Source organism: Dromiciops gliroides, chromosome 4, assembly GCF_019393635.1.
Source record: "Dromiciops gliroides isolate mDroGli1 chromosome 4, mDroGli1.pri, whole genome shotgun sequence".
Classification (NCBI taxonomy): domain Eukaryota; kingdom Metazoa; phylum Chordata; class Mammalia; order Microbiotheria; family Microbiotheriidae; genus Dromiciops; species Dromiciops gliroides.
In genome coordinates this window covers 26982101-27004150 of record NC_057864.1, presented here as the reverse complement: position 1 = coordinate 27004150, position 22050 = coordinate 26982101, and the positions used below count along the sequence as shown (strand labels likewise).

At 47.2% G+C, this 22050-nt stretch overlaps 1 protein-coding gene across 1 annotated transcript in view; it reads right to left on the bottom strand.

Annotated features, from left to right (window-relative positions):
- NRDC (nardilysin convertase) overlaps positions 1 to 5519 on the bottom strand; it is an 86268-nt gene extending 80749 nt beyond the window's left edge. The window contains 2 exon segments of the mRNA XM_044001929.1: positions 4957 to 5234; positions 5237 to 5519. Of these exon segments, the coding sequence (XP_043857864.1) occupies positions 4957 to 5234; positions 5237 to 5362 (404 nt within the window). The 5' untranslated portion in view covers positions 5363 to 5519.
- Between the last annotated feature and the right edge of the window lie 16531 nt (positions 5520 to 22050).

Here is a 22050-nt window from a genome sequence, read left to right as displayed (position 1 = left end):
AGGAGGACCTGAGTTCAAATCCAGCCTCAGACACTTAACACTTACTAGCTGTGTGACCCTGGGCAAGTCACTTAACCCCAATTGCCTCACAAAAAGAAAGGAAGGAAGGAAGGAAGGAAGGAAGGAAGGAAGGAAGGAAGGAAGGAAGGAAGGAAGGAAAGAATCTGGGGTCCTAGAATGAGTAAGTTTTCTGGGTAAAATGGCAAAATTGACAAGCCTGCTATCCAAGAACTTGATAAAAATGTTCAACAGCACAGGGCTAAGAGTAGTGTAACAACTGGAATGACGCCACCTGCTGGAGACTTACGGTAGAAAAGCTCCACCTTGAGGTGACCATCTCTGAGGGCAAGACCATGCCTTTTCTTTGGCATGAGGAAGTGATGTTTGCTGGTGGGAGAAAGAAGGCGGAGCCTGGTGCTCTGTCTTGCTCTCTTTTCCTGTGGACTCCGGGGAGATCGGAGCTAGAAATGCGCTCTCCCTTTAATAGATAGATGAATGTAGGCCTTTCTCTCTTTACCAAATTCTTATTCTCCTTAATAAATGCTTAAAAGCCTAACTCTTGCTAAAGCTTATAATTTATTGGCGACCACTCATTAGGTATTTTAGACAGACTAGCTAGGTTCTTAAGACATTACATTTATGATGAGGGCAGTCATAGTTCCACTCTACTCTGCCTTGATCAAGCCACATTTGTAGTGCCGAATGCTGTTTTGAGATACCACATTTAGGTAGAAACAAACAAAATGGAGCATTTCTTTCACTGGCTTTATCCCCAGTCCAAACTCCCTCATTTTACAGGCCCATGGTTCACGTGGCCAGGAGTCAAACTGAGGCTCTCTTCCTCAAAATCCAGGTCTCTTTCCATACAGCATACTGCCCCATCATCCTATTTCTCTAAAAAGGGCCCACCTAATAACACAGTGCTGAACATGGTGTTGATACAATTTTCCAGAGGGCTTCATCCTTCATCCACGACAACTTTGTTGCCTAACAAAACAGTATCCTAAAGAATCAATTTTGTGCTTAAGTACCAAGTTACCCCAAAAGCTTACATCTATACAAAAATGGCAGACAAACTGACAGAAGGGCCAGGGTATGGACTGCTGATTCACTGGCTGGGCCATCATGGATTCAAATTCCATCCTCATCAAGATTTTCTGGCTGATAGCATCCACCTCCTCTATAGGACTTTTAAAGAAATGAGCAGTGTAGTTTGATAGGCTGGCTACGACATCAGGGATATTGCAAAGCTTCGACCTGGGGTCCCTTCCAACTCAAAGGCAAATAGGAGGAGAGAACAAGGCAATTCTTTCCGTCTCTCCAATTGACTCACTATCCCACCCACAACAGGGGCTTTTCCAACACATTTTTCATCCTCCTAAAATCTTCTACCTCTCCTCCATATGCTGTTGGCTGAGAACCTTGTCTCATATTTCACTAAAAAAAAAATTGAGGATAATCAGCAAGACCTTACTATTCTCTCATCATCCTCTCACATCCTTCTGCCACTATGTCCTCCTTCACCCTTGTTCTCACATAAAGAGGGAACCCTTCTCTTTCCCAAAGCTAACCTTTTACAGGCAAAGGTCATCCCATTTCATCTTATTTTCCCCAGCAGATTGCCCCCCTAACCTTCTCATTGTCTTATTTATATTCAATTTCCCATGTTTATTTACTGCTTCCTTACTGTCTATAAACATGTCCATGTCTCTCTCATCCTCAAAAAAAAATCCTCTCTTGATCCATCTATCTGGGTTATCTTCCCAAAGCTCTTGTACCTCTTGTGGCTAAACTCTCCTCAAGAAGGCCAGCTCCAATTGCTGCCTCCACTTTCTTTTCACTCTGTTCTTAATTCTATATGGTCTGGCTTCTGACATCATTCCACTGAAACTACTCTCTCCAAAGTTACTAATAATCTCTTAACTGCCAAATCTAAAAACCATTTTTCAATCCTCATCCTTCTTGACCTCTCTGCAGACTTTGGTACTACCCATCACACTCTTTTCCTCAATACGGTCTTCTCTCTAGGTTTTCAGGACACTACTCTTTTCTAACTCTCTTCCAATCTGACCTTTCCTTCACTGCATCTTGGTCCAGGTTACACTCATTAACTCTGAGTATTACAGTATTTGAGAGTGCCACTGGGCTCAGTTGTGGCATCTCTTCTCTTCTCCCTCTATTGTCACTTGGTAAAACCTGCTCCCCTGCATTCACTTACCACGGATTCTCTGGTTATGCAGTCTTAAACTCTCTATTGGCCCAAAGACTCCCATTTCCAACTGCCTGTTGCACATCTCAAACTGGATGTCCTGTAGATATCTTAAACTCCTATGTCCCCAAACTGAACTCATCATCTTTCCGCCCTAGTCTTCAACTCCTCCTAACTTCCTTGTTAGTGTCAAGGATACCACCATCCTCCCAGCCACCGAGGCTCAATACATACGTGTATCATTCCGGACTCCTCACCCTCTCTTACACACACACCCCAAAACCAATCTGTTGCCAAGGACTGTTCATTTTACCTTTGTAACAGATCTCACATTTGTCCCCTTCTCTCCTCTGACACTACCACCACCCTGGTAGGTGCACGTTCTCATCACTTCACACATTAATGACCACGACAGCCTGCGGTCAGTCTCCCACTGTTCCAGTCCATCCTCTACTCAGCTGTGAAAGTGATCTTCCTCAAGATCAAGTATTACCATGTGAGCCCTCCCCCCTCATTCAATAAACTCCAGTGGCTCCCTATCACCTTCAGGATCAAATACAAAAATCTGTTGGTTGGTGTTCAAAGCCCTTTTTAACTTTCTGCCCCCCATCCAGGCCTTCCTACTCTCTTACAACCCCCTCTCATGTGCTCTACCATCCAGTGACGCTAAACTCTTGAACAAGACACTCGGTCTTCCCACTCCAGGCAGTGAAACTACCTGTCCTCCCTGTCTAGAATTCTCTCCTCCTCCTCTCTGCCTCCTTGGCTTCCTTCAAGTCCCTGCGAAAATCCACCCCCCCAGGAAGCTTCTCTTGATCGCCCTTCCTTCTGTTGCTTTATCCAATTTACACTGTCTTGTGCTTCTATTGATCAAGCACTTACAAGGTACCAGCTACCCAAAAGGGGGATAACAAAGGCACAAATGAGATCGCCCCTGTCCTCAAATAGCTTGCATGTCATTGGGGAAGTCTATAACAACCCCTGGCTCCAATCTGTTTGCTAGACAGAAGATTCCTTCCAGCTATGGCCTGGGCCCTTTCTCAAATTCTGTCATTCTGTGACTTGCCCAAGTATTAGTGAATCCAGTTGAATCTTCTGACTCCAAAGCCTAACCTTTTTTTCTTCCCATTGATAAGGGCAGAGGAGGGTATATAATTGAAGACAATACTTAGTTCCATATCCAAAATGGGGGTATGAAAGCAGGACATCACCAAACACTGATGACTCAAAGCTTATACCATTTTTTTTTAAGTCATAAATTTTAGTGAAACATTGAACTCTGAGAGACCATGGTTCTAAGCTCTCCCATTAATGTTCCTGATTCTTTGGGGCAAGTCCCTTCTCTCTGGGGCTCAGGTTCCAGCTCCATTAAAAGAGTTAAACAAGATGCTCTCCAACATTGGCTGTCTCAAACCTCCACCTAAGAAGTGCACTGACCCTTCAGGCAGAGGTTAGGGCAAGGCAAACAGTGAGTCAGAAGACCTGGGGTCAAATCCTGTCCCTATTACTAACACTGGGTGAGTTCTGGCTAATTTCTTCCTCACTAGGGGCAGCAAGAGGGAGCATCAGTGCTTACAGGGCTGGGCCTCGAGTCAGGAAGACCTGAGTTCAAATCCAGACTCTAACACTTACTAGCTGTGACCCCTGGGCAAGTCACTTAAATTCTGTCTGCCTCAGTTTCCTACACTGTAACATGGGGATAATAATAGCACCTACTTCCCAGGGTTGTTGTGAGCATCAAATGAGCTGCTTTTAAAGCACTTGTTTACACTGCCTGGCACATGGTAGGAACTTAATAAATGACTGCTTCTGGGGCAGCTAAGTGGCACAATGGATAAAGCACTGGCCCTGGATTCAGGAGACCTGGGTTCAAATCCAGCCTCAGACACTTGACACTAGCTGTGTGACTCTGGGCATTGCCCTGCAAAAAAAATAAAAATAAAAATAAACGACTTCTTTCCCTCTCTCTGCAAAAGATGGTTGGACCAGAGGACCTTCAGGGACCTTCCACCTCTGTAGAACAGCCTGTGTTATTAGAAAAACTAGTCACCTCCTGCCCAGCTCCCCAGGGGAAGAACCAAGGTTCAGAAGAGGAGGAGGGAGGGGCAATGGACTTTCTCAGGCAGCATGGGCTAACATCAAGAGCAGAGTTCCAGGCCTGGAGTAGATCTGGGGTCCAAACTCAATCTATTCAGCACTAATTGATGAAGGGGTCTATGCCTGTACAGTTACCAGCAGCAATATGGCAGGCACTGGGAAGCAAAGTCAGAGGCTATATTTTTCCTTCAATTGGCTTCAGCCAGCATTCTTTGAAGCAGCCGTACCTCCATATATATATCTATATATATGCACAGATATATCACGTACACACACACACGGCGCTGGACGCCAGGACCAAACTAGAGAGGGATGGACCACGACAGTTCCCCGCCTTTGATTCCATTCGTCGGGCACACATCGGGTCCGAACCAGGTCCAAGTAAAACAGCTGGGATTAGGAAGACGCAGCTCAAGGCGCGCACGGACCGGTCAGTCAACGATAGACAAGCATTCATTAGGCGCCAACAAGAGGCCAGACGGGGAACCCCAAGACAATGAATGGGGAGATCCGTGCAGCCTCGAGGCGCGGACGTTCCAAGCTCTCCGGGGCAGCGAGGAGGCTGTGAGGCTGGACAGCGCCTCCGCCTGCGACTTCCCGGGTCCCTCCCCCCGCTCCCAGCCGGCCTCGGTTTCCCCCCCGGGCCTCACCGGTACTGCTTGGGGTCGCTGGGAGACTTGACGATGGCAGGGTCCCCAACGTTGCTGAGCGGACCTCCCCGGCGGCCTCCCCCCTCCTCCTCGGACTCGTCTGCTGCCAGGCGGGCAGCCCGGCCGCTCTCGCCTGCCTCCTGTGCGCCGGGCTGCAGGTCCGGGCAGCTGCAGGTGTACTTGGCCTTGTTCCTGCCCGGCATAGTAAGACCGGCGGCGGGACTGGCGCAGGGGCCCGGAGCAGCGGCGGCGGCGGCGGCGGCGGCGCGGCTCTGGCTCCGGCTCGGGGTCCGGCGGGCCCCGGCCTCCGGCTCCCGCTTCTCGGGGCGCCGGGCGGCGGCGGCGAAGGCGGCCCGGCCTCACGGCACCACGTCCTCCAGGCGGCGACGGCGGCTCTCCTCAGCATCCACCGGGGAGCGCGCCTCGGACATCCCCCGCCCGCAAGGCCCGCCTCCGCTTCCGCTGCTCCTGATGGCCCGCGGTGGCTCGGAACGCGGCGGACGCGGCGGCGGCCGGAGCTGGTGCTGCCGCCGCTGGACCGACAGGCCGGAACCCCCTCCCCCACCCGCGGGGGAGGGCAGCGGCCGGCCTGGGCCAATCACAGCCAAAGACTGCGTCACGCGCATCGACTTGGCCAATCACAGGGCGGCTGGCGGGGTAGGGGGGCGCGTGGCCGGCCTCCACGGCCGCCGGCGAGCCCCCCGGGGGGAGGGGCGGGGCCGCACAGACCGCCGGGAGAGCCGGCGCGTGGGCGGGGCACGAGGGGACTGTGACGCCATCCGCACGGAGGCGGGGTTTGTTGCGGCGCCTCGGGCTCCAGCTCTGAAGCTATGTACGGCCCCACCCACCGCCCCTCACTCTCGGGGAGACGAGCACAGGGCGGGGTTGATCGGCACCCACCCCAGCTTTCAATTCATTGGCCAAGACTGCCTGCCCCAATCGGCGGCGGACTGGTTCCTCTACTCCTCCCCCCTCTCCTCCTCTCTCCAGTGACTCAGCAGAGGGAGGCCCACTTCGCCAATTTTTCGGAGACCTTTCTCGGTCCACCGGGGCCGGAAGTCAAGCGTGAGCCGGAAGCAGCTGCTGAGGGAAACGGTCGTTTGGCCCCGCCCCCGAGCGTACTCCTTCCCTCCCTGCTCCATTTGGCGCGAAGTGCCCACGTGGGCCCGGGAGGACGTACTTTCTCGTAAGGGCACGGGGGTGGAGGTGCGGGCGTGGCGAGTGGGACACGAGGCTGAGAGCAAAGGATCCCGAACTGCGCAGGGTCTCAAGTAGGCCACACACACACACACACACACACACACACACACACACACACACCCCATTTCCCCTCTCCACGTCTTTGCTCAGGCTCCCTCCCCCCCACCCCTGTCCGAATGCACCCCCTCCTGACCTCCACCTCCCCCTATCCCTCACAGAGCTTCCTTACAGTCACTGTAAGGTCCACATTGGAGACAAGTCCCTGAAGGAGAAAGCCTCTAATTATCTATCGTGACACCCCAACATCTATCACAGGAGACACCCACAAAGAGACGAGAGGGCTCAGGACTCTTCGGGGTCCCCAGTAACACCCGAAGGAGCCATCCCCCCCCACGGGGAACAACTGCCCCCCGCCCCAGCACCGTCCTCTTTGGTTAAGAGTGTTGTATATTTAAAAGTCAAAAAGTCAACAACAGTTTAACAACATTGAGAACAAGAGACTGTCAAAGGGTGTCAAGCCAGCCCCTCACGTCTGCTCCCGAGGAGGGTGATCCTGGATTCTGAGCTTATCCCCACCCCCACCCCCATCCCTGCACCCAGTGGAGCCCATTGGAGAGGAAGTGAGGGAATGAAGGTGAAGTTCCAAGGGACCCCACCCCCAGCAGCAGAAATCCTACTACATACCTGCATGCATGTATAGGCATGCGCATCTTTACCTATACTTGTATAGATATACACATGCATACCTGTTTGTGTGTACACCTAGGCATGTGCATGTGGGTGCCTATGTGGACATACACATATAATATCCAACCAAAGCTCAGCACAGCTTCATTTTGTGGAAGCCAAGCATGGAAGTTGGCTAAGTCCCATCCCACCCATCTCAGCTCCTATGAAACATGGCTGTAGGTAAAAACAAAAGTCTTTGTGCTGAAGAACTCATTCATTCTTCATGGCTTCTCTGGCTGCTTGTATCTTGTTTCGTGTTTCTTCAAACATGCATCGGCCTTTTAGGCGACCTGCTCAGCAGCTGCTGCCTGATCCTCAGTTAAAGTGATCTGATCTAGGGCAGGCAGAGGGCTGCACACTTCAGGTGTGAGTCCTTCAGGTCCCCACTAATGTATACTGAAACCGCTGTCATCTGGAGACATTTCAAGCAGGTCGGTTGGCTCATGTTTTCCAGAAATCTGCAGTTTTTGCTAGGAGCTGTCAGCTCACCCCAGGTAAGTGACCCTTTTAGAGCCCATGTCCCGGCATAGGCACTGGATGATCGCCTGTGTTAGCCAGCTCCATCACAGCATCATCTATGCCAGGGAAGGAAGGAAAGGGAAAGGATAGAGAAGATGAATGAAGGGGAGAGAGAGGAAGGGGGCCCAGCTACCACCCTTTTCAATTCCACTTCTCCCCAGAAAGTTACCTTCCCAAGCTCCCTTTTCATCTCCTCAAGCCCCCATTCTCCTCAACCCAGAATGCATTCATTAAATGTTTATTGCGGGGCAGCTAGGTGGCCGCAGTGGATAGAGCACCGGCCCTGGATTCAGGAGGGCCTGAGTTCAAATCCAGCCTCAGACACTTAACACTAGCTGTGTGACCCTGGGCAAGTCACTTAACCCCAACTGCCCTGCAAAAAAAAAAAAATGTTTATTGGACCCTTGAGTCACCTTCCCAGGAGGGTAGAATATTCATATTCTCTTATTGTTGAGGAGGAATGTGAGGGAGGAGGAAAAGGGAAGCACCAAGGATTACTCAAATTGATAAATCTGGGTTGATTGAGAGAGTCGGAATCCTCCACATAAAGGGTTTGAGATGGGGGGAAGGCCATAAGGGGGAAAGATGTGACACACCTACAAACTGGGGCAGCCACCTCACCCAAATACTGTGCACTGGGCTAGGATGAACACCTCCAAAGTGGGTCAGGGAAGGAATACAGTTAGGAATGTGAGCAGAGAAGTCACCTCCTATGGTACCCCCAAAATGGAGGCTGGACACCCTGAGTTTCTATATCTCTTCTACTCTACGATCCAAAACCTCTCTGTGTCTTCCCTGGTCTTCTCCTTTGCTCTTATCTCTGAGGAAGAGCCAGCCCCTGGTTTGTAAACTTGAGTTCCTCAACAGTTTCCTGATCTGTCAAATGAGCTGAAGAAGGAAATGGCAAACCATTCCAGTATCTTTGCCAAGAAAACCTTAAATGGGGTCAGGAAGAGTTGGACAAGACTAAAAAGGACCTAACAACCACCAAAAGTTTGCCAGGCTCTCTACCATCCTATTAAAATGTGAGGCCTTTGAAGGCAAGGATTATTTTACTTTTCTCTTTGTAGCCCCAGCACTTAGTATACCGTAAGTGCTTAATAAATATATCATTCATTCATAAGCTGACAGGATCGTCATTCTAGAACTGGAAGGGACCTTAGGGGTCAGGAGTCCAACCCCCTCAGTTCACAGACAAGGAAACAGAGGCCCAGAGAAGAGACCACATGTGCAAAAGGGTCTGAGGAAGAACTTCAACCCAGGTCTTCCTGACTCCCAAATCCAGAGCACCCCAACGGCCCCTGCACCACATGGCCTCGCCTCTGGACTGAGATCCTATGCCTTCAGTCATCGAAGTGTCTGATTTATGGACATGCTGGGAAAGGAGAGGCATTACAGGTAGACTTCAAAGGTGATCATGCTAGTAAAAAATCTCTGTGTCAACAACCTCCCCAGCCATTATGCTCAGAGCATTGTTATTAGTACTACTAATAATAGCAATAATAGTTAGCATTTCTATAACGCTCTAAGTTTGCAAAGCCTTTGATCAATCACTTGATGCTCACCACAACCTTAAGATATGGGTGCTATTAAATATTCCCATTTTACAGATGAGGAAACTTGAGTCTGTGAGAAGTTAAATGATGTGCCCAGTCACACAGCTCATAAAAACTTAACCAATTATAGTAGTGATGTAGGTCTGGGGTAACTCTCCTTGAGAAGCTAAAGGACAACACACCTAAGCAGTAAGGCAGATAAGCCTGATCTGTGCCTGGGAACAGAGATAACTCCAGAAGTCAGGACCACCACCCCTCATTCCAGCTTCTCCCACCCCCAAGGGAACTTTCCATTGTCAGGTGGTCACCCCATTTGTCGTCTCCCCCCCCCCCCCAGTCTGTACTCTTATAAAGGCTTTGGCCTCCCTTCCAGTTGAGTAAGGTGACTCAGAATCATGTTTCTAAGCCATCTCCTCCCCTTGAGGAGAAGTCTTTGACTTCCCTCTTTGACTTTCTCTAAGAGCCCAAATAAAAGAATATTTTATTCTAATTGGATTGTGTGTGAGAGTTGTATTTCTTTAAAGAAGAATACCTAAGGACCCCCATGCCACCTACTTCCCTGTGACAGTAGCACAAAGAGAGTCTGGGCAGTCAGGTGGCACAGTGGATAGAGTGCTGGGCCTGTAGTGAGAACCCTGAGTTCAAATTTGGCCTCAGCTACTTATCAGCTGTGTGACCCTGGGCTAGTCACTTGATCCGTTTGCTTCAGTATTCTCATCTGTAAAATGAGCTGGAGGAGTAAATGGCAAACCACTCCAGTATCTTTGCCAAGAAAACCCCAAATGGGATCACAAGAGTTGGACTTGACTGAAATGACCGAACAATAAAACAAAACAAATTACTGGGTGAAAGCTTCATCGATGAGAATCATAAGCAGGGCTCTGAAGGCAGGAACGCATGTAGTGGGGAAAACCCTGGGCTTGGTTGGGGACAGAAGACCCAGGTCTGACTCATGGGGGCATTATAGACTCATCTGGAAGCTCAAAGGCACCATCCAGCCCAAACCCCTCCTTTTTCAGAGGGGGAAACTGAGGGCCAGAGAATTGACAGGTCTTCTTTTGTCACTGAACTTCCCACAGCGTCTGTTCTTCTGGAACATCACTCCACCATCTACATCACAGTGTACGCTGCACTAATGCTCTGTAAACCTTAAAGCGCTATGACAAATGTGAGTAGGGAAGAGGACACCCCAGGCAAGGGATTGTTTACAAGGAAAGGTTATTAGGAAGGAGATGAGTTTGGCTGACTCCAAGAGCCAGATGTGTCTGTAGCAGGCCCAGATGTCTGCTGTAGGTGAGAGGAGCCAGGATGGATTAGGTGAAGCCTCTTCCAACTAGGAGAGAAAGTTCAACTAGCTGCCCAGGTGAAGACCTGCAGTTCCTAGCCACTGCTCCCAAACCCTCAGAGAGGGGCTCCAGCTGGTGGAGAGATGGCACCAATACTGGGGGCAGCCACTCAGGAAAATGTCCTTTCCCCTTTTCCTTGACCCCTTTTACACTTGAGTTTATGAGGGAACCGGTATGGTATAGGGGAAAGAGTCTAGGATTTAGAATCAGAAGTTTCGGGTTCAAGTCCCATCTCTGTCACACAGTCCCTGGGTGACCTTGGAAAAATCATTTAATCCCTGTTAGCTTCAGTTTCTTCATCTGTAAAATAAGGGGGCTGGATTTGGTTGGCATCTATGGTCCCTTCCAGCCCTATACAAACTCGAATGTCCCAGAAGACACAGTCTCTGAGCTTGCTGGGAACCTTAACCTCCTGGGCTGCAGAGGCAGACTCTCCAGTTTCCCACCCTTCCCTCTGGTGATGCTGGGTGGGGTGGGAAGGGTCATACTACATTCTCTCCCTACCACTAATTCCATCCCTAGATTTCATCTAGGTTTTAGGCCAAGCTTTCATACCCCACCCATGTGGAATGGCAAGATGACATTCAAAGGGATCTCAGAGATCCAGGTATCTGTAGGTAGACAGGGATCCACTTTGAAACAGCCCAACAAGTAGTTGTCTAGCCTTCCTGAGGAGTGCCCACCACCTCCTGAGCCAGTCTACACCCCTCTGGGATAGCTCTCACTGTTGGGAAATTTGTCATGCCTTCAAGCCTAAATTGGCTCCCTGGGTCCTGGTTCTGTCCTCTGGGTCCCTCTTCCACATGTGATCCTTTCTAGTAGTTGAATATGGCCATCACCTTCCTTTTTTTTTTTTGGTAGGGCAAAGAGGGTTAAGTGACTTGCCCAGGGTCACACAGCTAGTATCAAGTGTGAGGCCAGATTTGAACTCAGGTCCTCCTGAATCCAGGGCTGGTGCTTTATCCACTGTACCACCTAGCTGCCCCCAGCACCTTCCTTTGATCATTCCTCAGATGGTATAGGCTGAAGGCCCTTCACTGTCCTGCTTGCCCTCCCCTGGACGTTGTCTGGCTTGATGATGTCATTCTTAAAGCACTGGCATGTGCCGATGTGGTCTGAGCAGGGCTGTGTGCCTTTAAAGGCTTCATTAGCTCTCCTAAGGGCCATGCCAAACTGATGGGCCTGTCCTCAAAGCCCAGGCCTCTCACATGAATTCATCCATCTTGTTGATCCAATAGATGGCATGGTAAATTAAGCGCTTGACTTGGAGTCAGGAAGGCCTGAGTTCAAATGCTGGCTCAGGCACCTCTTGGCCTGTTTCCTCATCTGTAGAGTGAGAATACTGGACAGCCCCTTCATCACTGGGTTTTTATGAGGATCAAATGAGATAATATACGCAAAGCATTTTGCAAACTTTAAAGGACTATATAAATGCTAGGTACCATCATAATCATTCCCGAATGCTGACAAGCAAGCTGGAGAAGGAAATGTCCAACTGCCAAGAAAAGCCCCAAATGGGGTCATGAGGAGTCAAACAAGACAACAACAACAGCCAGAAGAATATAAAATACAGTCCATGTAGTAGCTAACAACTTATTTGGAGTGACTAGACACCTACATATGAAATGGTTAAGTAACAATGCAACGTGCCATCAGTGATAATGACAGAGGGGCCAGATTAATGTTGGGCGGGGCAGTTGGCCTTGGGGAAATTAGGTTCAGTCATGTCCACCTCTCCTGACCCCATCTGGGGTTTTCTTAGAAAAGATGGGGAAGTGTTTCACCATTTCCTTCTCCAGCTCATTTGACAGTTGAGGAAACTAAGGCAAACAAGGTCAAGTCTCTTGCCCAGGGTAACCGTCTGAGGTCTTATTTGAATTCAGATGAGTCTTTCTGGTTCCAAACCTGGGACTCTACCCACTGCGCCACCTAGTGGCCCTACTTGAATCTCCTAGAATAAAATTAGTCCATATGGCCTTTTCTCTTCTTTCTTGTTGTTTTCATCTATTGCCCTTGAGATCGCTCCCTAGACTTTCTCAATGACATCAGTGCCCTCCCACAGTCCTCCTCTCTACCCCTACCATGCTGCTCATCTATTTCAGTATTGCTATCAGTGATTGCTCTGGCCATATGACTGAGAGGTCTCCCAGAATCCTTCATTCTAATGACTGTCTCCGTCCCCCTGTAGCCATACACCAGCATGGTCTGACGTGACTGTTCATCATCTCCTGGCAAGGTGCCACCTGCACAGTTTGGAGATCTGATGTGACTTCCTGTCCCTTGGCCCATCCTTTCCCAGGTCCAGCTTCCCCGTTTGCTTTGCTTGCCCCTATATTCAGCCTTGATACCACAGTCTGCCACCCCTACCCTAAGATCTCCTGCCTCCTCACCTTCAGCCAGACCTTCCTTAGGTAGCCCCCACCCTTTGTGCTGCTCTCCTCTCCAATCCTACTCCTGGACTGCCGAGCACTTTGTTTATGGTGCATAACATGAAGCCAGCCCTCCCTGCTGCTTTCCCTTCCGCTCCACTCCTATTGACTTCTGCTTCTCCAAAGTAAAACTCTGGCCTTTTAATATTCTTTTTTTTTTTTTTTGGTGAGGCAATTGGGGTTAAGTGACTTGCCCAGAGTCACATAGCTAGTAAGTGTTAAGTGTTAAATGTTAAGGTCCTCCAGAGTCCAGGGCAGGCGCTCTATCCACTGCGCCACCTAGCTGACTCCAAGCACACTCATCAGCATGCAGTCTGCTGCTGCTGCTGCTGCTGCCGCCGAACTTGTGAATATCCATATATTGCATTTGGCCAGTGGGGAAAAGGCATCCAGGGTACTTCAGACAAATAGCCCCCAAAGTCTAGTGCAATGGCTAAAACCAAATACCTGAATTTCCCTCAGCTAACTGGCCTCACGACACTGGCTTAGTAAGGATTTCCTTTAAGTAACTCCACTCTACTGGATCGCTGCCTGTCATGGAGGAGGGACTCATATACCTCAATGAAACAGTGATCATCTCTGTGCAGGGTCGTCTAAGGCAGACAGGTCATAGTGGAGCGTTCTGACAAAAGGTTCCACTGGAGAAGGAAATGGCAAACCACTCAGTATCTTTACCAAGAAGACCCCAAATTGGGTCATAAAGTGTCATACATGACTGAAACAACTGAACAGCTGCTCTGCCACTTTTCTTCACATTTTGTATTAATTCTCCTGATATTCTTGACCCTTTGTTCTTCCCGATGAAATGTGTTAGTTTTTATAGCTCTATAAAATTATTTTTTTGGTAGGGAAGGGGCTTTCAACAAAAAATAGCCTGAAAACCAGAATTAGAACTCAGGTTTTCTGCTCTTTCAATTAAATTCCATTTGCCACAATAAACTTTTTTAAATTACCTTTGGAGTGCAGTGCTCTGCATTATAAAATACTTTATTGGGCAAAATAATTTGATTAGTATGGCACCAAATAAGTAATTTAGGTAGAATTGTCATTTTTATTGTATTGCCTTGGCCTACCCATGAGCAATTCACATTTCTCCAATTGCTTAGGTTCTGTATTTGTGTGAAAAGTGTTTGGTAATTGTGTGTATGTATTTCCAGGGGTTTGTCTTGGCAGGTAGACTTCCAAACTGAAGTTATTGTAAATGGAATTTCTCTGTCTCTTCTTGCTGGACTTTGTTATTAATATATAGAAATGCTGGTGATTTCTGTGGCCAGACATAATTCTCCCCTACTACCTTATAAGCCTTGAAATCATCCTAGCTGACCAGTAGACAGAGCTCCAAGTGTTATGGCACCTTTTCCAGATGTTATCTCATTTGGTCTTTCCAGGAGCCTTGTGGGGTGGCTGCTGCTGCTGCTGGCATTATTCCCAATTTTACAGATAAGGAAACTGAGGCTTAGAAGTTAAATGGCTTGCCCAAGATTACACAGCTTGAGTTGGACATGGCAATAGGCAAGTCATGCTTCATTCTGAGACTAAGGTTCTTCTGACCCTGCCTCTCAGGAGGGCAGAGTCCTCACCATCTCTGAACCTTGTATCACATACAGAGCACTGTACTCTGAAGGTAATTTAAAAATTTATTGGGATAAATGGAATGTAATTGAAAGAACAGAAAACCTGGTCTAGCTCTGGCTTTCAGATTACCCTTTGTTGTAAGCCCCTTCCCAGATCTAAACCTATTTATGATCTGTTATCTGACATGCTATGTTCTCAAGCTGCCCCCACCTCTGAAATCCTGTAATTCAACGTTTTCTCTGCTTGTTCAGTCATTCTAGTTGTATCTGACTCTTCATGACTCCATTTTGGTATTTCTTAGCAAAGATACTGGAGTGGTTTGCCATTTCTTTCTCCAGCTCATTTTATAGATGAGAAAACTGAGGCTTAAATCGTGAAGTGACCTGTCCAGAGTCACACAGCCAGTAAGTATCTGAGGTTGGGTTTGAATTCAGAAAGATGAATCTTCCTGACTCCAGGCCTAGCCCTCTATGCACTATGGTGCCACCTAGCTGCCCCTACTTGATAGGAATAATTTAATGGAGAGATGGAATGCTTGGCCTAGAAGAAGTAGACACCAGGGGGCAGCAATGGCATAGCCACCTTAGGCATCAGAAAATTGTGTGCAACCCTGCAATGACCAGTCAATCAATGGAGCATTTCTTTATCAAATATCTATTATGTGGACACACTGTACAAGGGACAAGTGAAAAGCCCCTGCCCCCCAGAAGCTTCCATTCTACCAAGGAGAAGAACACAGACATATAAACACTTGCAAAATGCATACAAGGTGGGGCAGCTAGGTGGCACAGTGAATAGAGCACTGGCCATGTATTCAGAAGGACCTGAGTTCAAATCTGCCTCAGACACTTGACACTAGCTGTGTGACCCTGGGCAAGTCACTTAACCCCAATTGTCTCACCAAAAACAAAACAAAACAAAATACATACAAGATTTAGGGGGAGGATTCAAGGGGAAACACTAGGACCTGGTGGGAGTGTGTTTATGAAATGCCTCGGGGAGAGAAAGAGGCACTCAAGGAAGGAAACAAGGAGTTCCAAGAAATGGAGGTGAGAAAGGTGTACATTCCAGGCATGGGAGAGAGATGTATTATCATGTGGGAAGAGCATCAAGAAAGCCAGTTTGTATGGAGTACAGGGAGAGGAGTGATGTATAATAAGGCTGGAACCTCGGGTTGGAAGCAGGTTGTGAAGAGCTTTCAGTATTAAACCAAAGAACTTGTATTTTGTCTAGAGGTAATAGGGAGCCATTAGGGCTTTACCGAACAGAGGAGTGATTTAGAGCTGTGCTCTAGAAGTATCACTTTGGAAGCTGTTTGGATGATAGATTAAAGTGAGGAGAGACTTGAGCTAAGGACACCAATAGTACAGGCAAAAGATGGAACTAAGGTGGTTGTGATGACAGTGGAGAGAAGGGGACAAATGTGAGAGATGTTTTGGAGGCTGTGGTGAGTAAAACTTTATGTGGTCACCTTATTTCTGTCCCAAGTTTGGGGAAAATTAGCTGGGGTTTCTAATATATTGCTACTTATAAATTAGAAGCTTTAGCACCAGTTTGGGGGCATTAAGCATTTATTAAAGCATATTAGGTATTAGTAAAGATAGAGCACGTTGCCCTGAAAGTTAGGAAAGCCTTGCTAGGATCTAGGGAAGAAGAAAGAAAAAGGCGCCTTCACCTACAAGTCTTAGGCCACTAAAAGGAAGTCTCTCTCCCTGTCTGAAAGCTTCCTTTTGCCTCCCAATGAGAGGCGGTCCTTACACACTGCTTCAAGCTAATTGGCTAGCATCACCCAAATCCATTGGTTCATTGGACTTGAGGGTGGTCCATGAGCAGAACGTGTGGAGGTCAGAGTTCAGAGAACACACCTCCTGAGAGCCAGACTCTCAGGTAGGTGTGGTTTCAATCAAGTCAATTTCAAGTGAGTCAATCAGCAAAGTCAATCCAATCAATCTTTTTTTTTTTTTTTGGTGAGGCAATGGGGGTTAAGTGACTTGCCCAAAGTCGAAGTCGCACAGCTTAGTAAGTGTTAAGTGTCTGAGGTCAGATTTTAACTCAGGTCCTCCTGAATCCAGGGCCAGTGCTCTATCCACTGTGCCACCTATTTCTCCCCAATCAATCTTAATATAATCCCCTACAACAGGGGAGGCCCCTGGGTATTTCAAAACCCATTATTTTCTCACAAGGCAGAAGTAACTACAACTGAGTGGATGTATGCGGTAAAGGACTGAAGAATTGAAATTGGTTTCAAGGTTGTAACTGGAAGGATGGTGGTATCCCCAACAGAAAAAGGCAAGCTATTCGGAGGAGAGGGTTTGGGGGAAAAGTTTCAGATGTCCAGGGGACAACTGGTTTGAATTGTGCATCAGGTAGCTGGTGAAGCAGGAGTGGAACCCAAGAGACTGGACACACAGATGTCAGCATCATCAGAATCATGATGATCATTGAAGCCATGGGAGCTAAGACCATCAAGTGAGAGAATTGAAGAGGGTCCAGGATATCCATAGTTAGAGAAGGTAAAATGGATGGAAATCCAGTAAAGGCTACTGAGAAGGAACAGTCAGGAATGGAGGAAGAGAACCAGGAGATGGAGGTGTCACCAAAACCCAGAAAGGAGTGAGGATCAGTGTCAAACACCATCAATAGCTCAAGAAGGATGAGTACTGAGAAAAGGCCACTAGACTGGATGATTGCAAGTCATGTTAACTTTGGATGCAACAGTTTCCGTGAGTGATGAGGTGAGAAGTCAGATTGCAAAGGGTTGGAAAGTTAGTGGAAGGCAACAAAGTAGCTAGAAGTGTAGTCATCTTCTTCAAGGAGTTTAACTTTCAAAAGAAAGAGCTAGCAGGGAGAGTAGGGTCTGGGGAAGATTTCTTAAAGGGGAAAACTTGAGTATGTTTGAAGGAGTCAACAGATAGGGAGAGATCACAATCAAAGGGAGGGGGACTTTTAAGGGGGCAATTTGCTGCCGGAGAGTGGAAAAGTGTACTCCTGCCCATCAGCTCAAGCCCCTCACCCTACGCCATGAACTCCCAAATCCAGGCTGGGTGGCCAGACCTGGGTGTCCATGCCTTCCCCATATATGTCTCAGGCTACTCTTTGGTCCCTTCTTTTCTTCTCCAAGGCTCCTTCTGAGACTAATTTTCATTTTCCAGTATTTGTATCAGGGGGAAAGGGCACAGTGAGATTTATCCACACAAACATTAAAGGCTTTCTAATAGAGAAGGCCCCAGGCCCCCCATACCCTTTTTTTGGTGGTTTTCTATGTGTGTGTGTGTGTGTGTGTGTGTGTTGTTGTTGTTGTTGTTGGGTTGTTTTTTTTTTGGTGAGGCAATTAGGGTTAAGTGACTTACCCAGGGTCACACAGCTAGTAAGTGTTAAGTGTCTGAGGCTGGACTTGAACTCAGGTCCTCCTGAATCCAGGACTGGTGGTCTATCCACTGCCACCTAGCTACCCCATGTGTTTGTTGTTTGTTGTTTTTATTTTTTTGGGCAGGGCAATGAGGGTTAAGTAACTTGCCCAAGGTTACACAGCTAGTAAGAGTCAAGTGTCTGAGACTGGATTTGAACTCAGGTCCTCCTGAATCCAGGGCCGGTGCTTTATCTACTGTGCCACCTAGCTACCCCACCCCCATACCCTGTTTCAGAGTATTAATTCCCTCAATCTTGCAACAAACCCAATGGTCTTTTCTACATCAATTCCCCTCTGTATTTATGCACCATTGGACACTGCTCTCACTCTTCCCTCCCTTGCCTTCCACAGTATGGCTCTGCTCAGCAGATTGCAGAAAAACCTGGAAAGACTTAAGTGGACTGATGCTGAGTAAAGTGAGCAGAACCAGGAGAACACCATATGCAGTAACAGCAACATTGTGTGATGATTGGCTGTGATAGACTTAGCTCTTCTCAGCAATGCAATGATCCAAGGCAAGTTCAAAGGACTCATGATAGAAAATGCTTTCCACATTCAAAAAAAGAACTGTGGGAACTGAATGCAGATTGAACCATACTATTTTTACTACTTTTTGTTGTTGTTGTTGTTGGTTTCTTTTCTTTTCTTTTTTTTTTTTGGTGAGGCATTTGGGGTTAAGTGACTTGCCCAGGGTCACATAGCTAGTAATTGTTAAGTGTCTGAGGTCAGATTTGAACTCAGGTCTTTCTGAATCCAGGGCCAGTGCTCTATCCACTGCACCACCTAGCTGCCCCTGTTGTTTTCTTTTTTGAGGTTTTCCCTTTTTGCTCTGATTCTTCTTGTACAACATGACTAATGTGGAAATATGTTTAATATGCTTGTACATATATAACCCATATCAGATTGCTTGCCATCTTGGGGAAGGGGGAGGGCAAGGGAAGGGAGGAAAGGGAGGGAGAAAAACATGGAACTCAAAATCTTATAAAAATGAATGTTGAAAATTATCTTCACATGTAGCTGGAAAAAAATAAAATACTATTAAGATTGAAAAAAACAAACCAATATGGCTCTGCCCTTCTGTGGTTCTCCCTCTAGCTGTCTGTCTTCTCCTCCTTCTCCTTTGCTCTCTTCTATTTCTGCCCTGGTCAGAACCACATCTAGAGGATCGTGTTCAGTTTGGGCACTTAATTTTATTATTATTTTTTTAATTTTATTTTTTAGTGAGGCAATTGGGGTTAAGTGACTTGCCCAGGGTCACGCAGCTAGTAAATGTTAAGTGTCTGAGGCCAGATTTGAACCCAGGTACTCCAGACTCCAGGGCCAGTGCTCTATCCACTGCACCACCTAGCTGCCCCTGGGCACTTAATTTTAGAAAGGGCCATGTTAACTGGAAAGTATCCAGAGGGAGGCAAAAAGGTAGGGAAGGGTCTAGAGTTCATGTTACTTGAGGACCATCTGAAGGAATTGGAAAAGACTGGCAGGGCACATAGGAAACTATCTCCAAGCATTTGGAGAACTGTCACGGGGAAAAGGGATGGCCTTTTCTTGGTGTTCATCCGTCTTGAGACACTGTCAGTCACCCCCTTCTCCTTAATACTCTTTTCTCTCTAGGTGCTCATGACCTACTCACTCCTGGTTTTTCTACTTATCTGTTCATTTCTTTGCTGGATCTTCATCTAGGTTATAGTTGCTAAACTTGGATGTCCCCCATGGTGCCTCCTCAGTCCTCTGCTCCTTTTGTTCTATTTCATTTGGTTGTCTCACCAACTCTCAAGGATCCAGTTATCTCTAATGGTTCTCAGATCTGTTTGTCCAGCCTTACCCTCTCCTCTGATCTCCATTCTTGTCTTCCCAACTGTCTCTTGGACATCTCAAACATGAACATCTTAAGCTCGATATGTCCAAAATAGCTCAATATCTTTCGCCATAAACCTTCTCTGCCTCCTAACTTTCCTAATACTCTCAAGGACACCACCATTCTCCCAGTCCCCCAGGCTTACAACCTCGGTGCCATCCTTGACTCCTTGGTCTCACCCCCTATATCTAGGCTGTTGTCAAGTCTTGTTAATTTTACCTTCATAGCCTCTCTTGTCTTTGCCCCCCTCAAACCTCTGATGCTACCACCACCTGGTGAAACCCTTATCACCTCAGGTTCCAATAGCCTTCTACTTGGTCTCCCTACCTCAAACCTCTTCTCACTCTAATCCATCTTCCCTCAGCTGGATTTTCCAAAAGCACAAGTATGACCTTCAGCCCCATTCATAAACTACAGTAGCTTCCCATTACCTCTATGATCAAATGCCCAATCTGTTCAGTGTTTAAAGTCCTTAAAACCCTCTCCCCTGTCCCAACCTCTCTAGTATTAGAGCTCACTACCCACCACATGCTCTGGCTCCACATGGTACTTCACAAAAAACACTCCATCTCCCTGCTTCAGACATTGTCCCTGATTGCCTCCCATGTTGAAAATGCTGTCCCTCTTCATCTGCCTTGACTTCTCTGACTTACTTCAGGTCCCATCAAAAGTCCTACCTCCCTCAGGAAGCCTTTTCTGATCCCCCATCATGCTAGTACCTTTCCTGTTTTGATTATTTTCACCTTACCCTGTATAAATGTTGTTTGTTCATAGTTGCTTGCATACTGTCTCCCTGTTGTGAGAGTAAGCATATCGCCTTGACATAACTAATTCTATTTTGTATTAGGCCACTATTTTGTGATGAAGTGTTTTTATGTCTGTCTTTTATAACTTGTTTTTCAATATTATGATAAGCAAGCATATGTGTCGTATAGGCTAGTGAACAACATATGTGTTCATTAACAACTAAGAAACATATGGGACCCCCAGATATGACAGACTATCAGTGGAAAAATTTGTTAAACAACTTCCTCATTTGTTTATATCAAAGCTTCTTAAACTGTGGGACCCATATGGGGCCATGTAACTGAATATGGGGGGGTCACAAAAAATTTGGCAACAGTAAAATGTTAGGTATACCTATTTTATACCTGGGGTCAGTGTAAAAATTTCTTTGGCAAAAAGGGGTCATGAGTGGGAAAAGTTTAAGAAGCCCTGGTTTATATCATCAAGCATCAAACATCAAGCAAATTAAATGATGAACAAATTGGGTCATTTAACATTGGTCAGATGGTACCATCAGTCTCAAAACCTCGAGACCACAGCCCTAATGCTGGAAGGGACCTCAGAGGCCCAGCTAATCTAACTCTCTCATTTTACAGAGGAGGAAACCCTGCTAGGTGCTAAAAACCCAAGCCTTATGACTTTAGCTGACCTTATAGCACTTTATTTACAAATTATGGGTAGGAAGTAGGAGGCATAGTAGATAGAACATTGGGATCTGGAGTCAGGAAGACCTCACTCAAATCTGGCCTCAGACACTTACTAGCAGTGTACCTTGGGCAAGTCATTTGTTTGCCTCAATTTCCTCAAATGTAAAACAAAAAAAGGGCAGGGGATAATAATAGCATCTGCCTCCCAACATTGGGGTTTTTTTTTTAATTAATTAATTATTTTTTTTTAAGTGAGGCAATTGGGGTTAAGTGACTTGCCCAGGGTCACACAGCTAATAAGTGTTAAGTGTCTGAGGTTGGATTTGAACTCAGGTCCTCCTGACTCCAAGGCCGGTGCTCTATCCACTGCGCCACCTAGCTGCTCCCCAACATTGTTGAGAATATCAAATGAGATAATATTTGTAAAGTGGCTGGCACATGGTAGAGGCTACATAAGTTATGTTATTGTAAAGATGATGACGGGGTTAAGGGATCATATAATCATGCCAACCAACTTCAGTGTGCCTTTCAAAAGCTAACGCAGGAGGCAGCTAGGTGGTAAAGCACTGGCCCTGGATTCAGGAGGACCTGAGGTTCAAATCCAGCCCTTCCAGCTCTTAAACTATGATCCTAACAGAAGTCCAGAAGGAGGGAAGTAACAGTTCAGCTAAAGTCTAAGAATCCTTTCTGATCTACTCCACAAAGCTGTAAGGTACTAAGGGCCAACATTATGTTATGGGCCCAGAGTACCCCCAGAAGTTCTCTGGGGCACATCAAAGAACCTTCTTGAAAAACTAAACCAGAGGACAGATACGCCTAGAGAGATAGTGGAACCACTTCGGACTGAGCTAGTTTCAGGACTCCATTACACCCTTCATTCTATTCTCCCTCAACCCTGGAGTGATAAGATTCGGTATGGCTGCTTCCTTTGTGTCCTGAAGACATGGCTTGAGAGATCTGCAGCCACCCCTCACCCAACTCCTCCAGCTACCACCAGTGGGGCATGGTTCTCCCTCACTAAAGGAACTTTCCAGTCATATGGT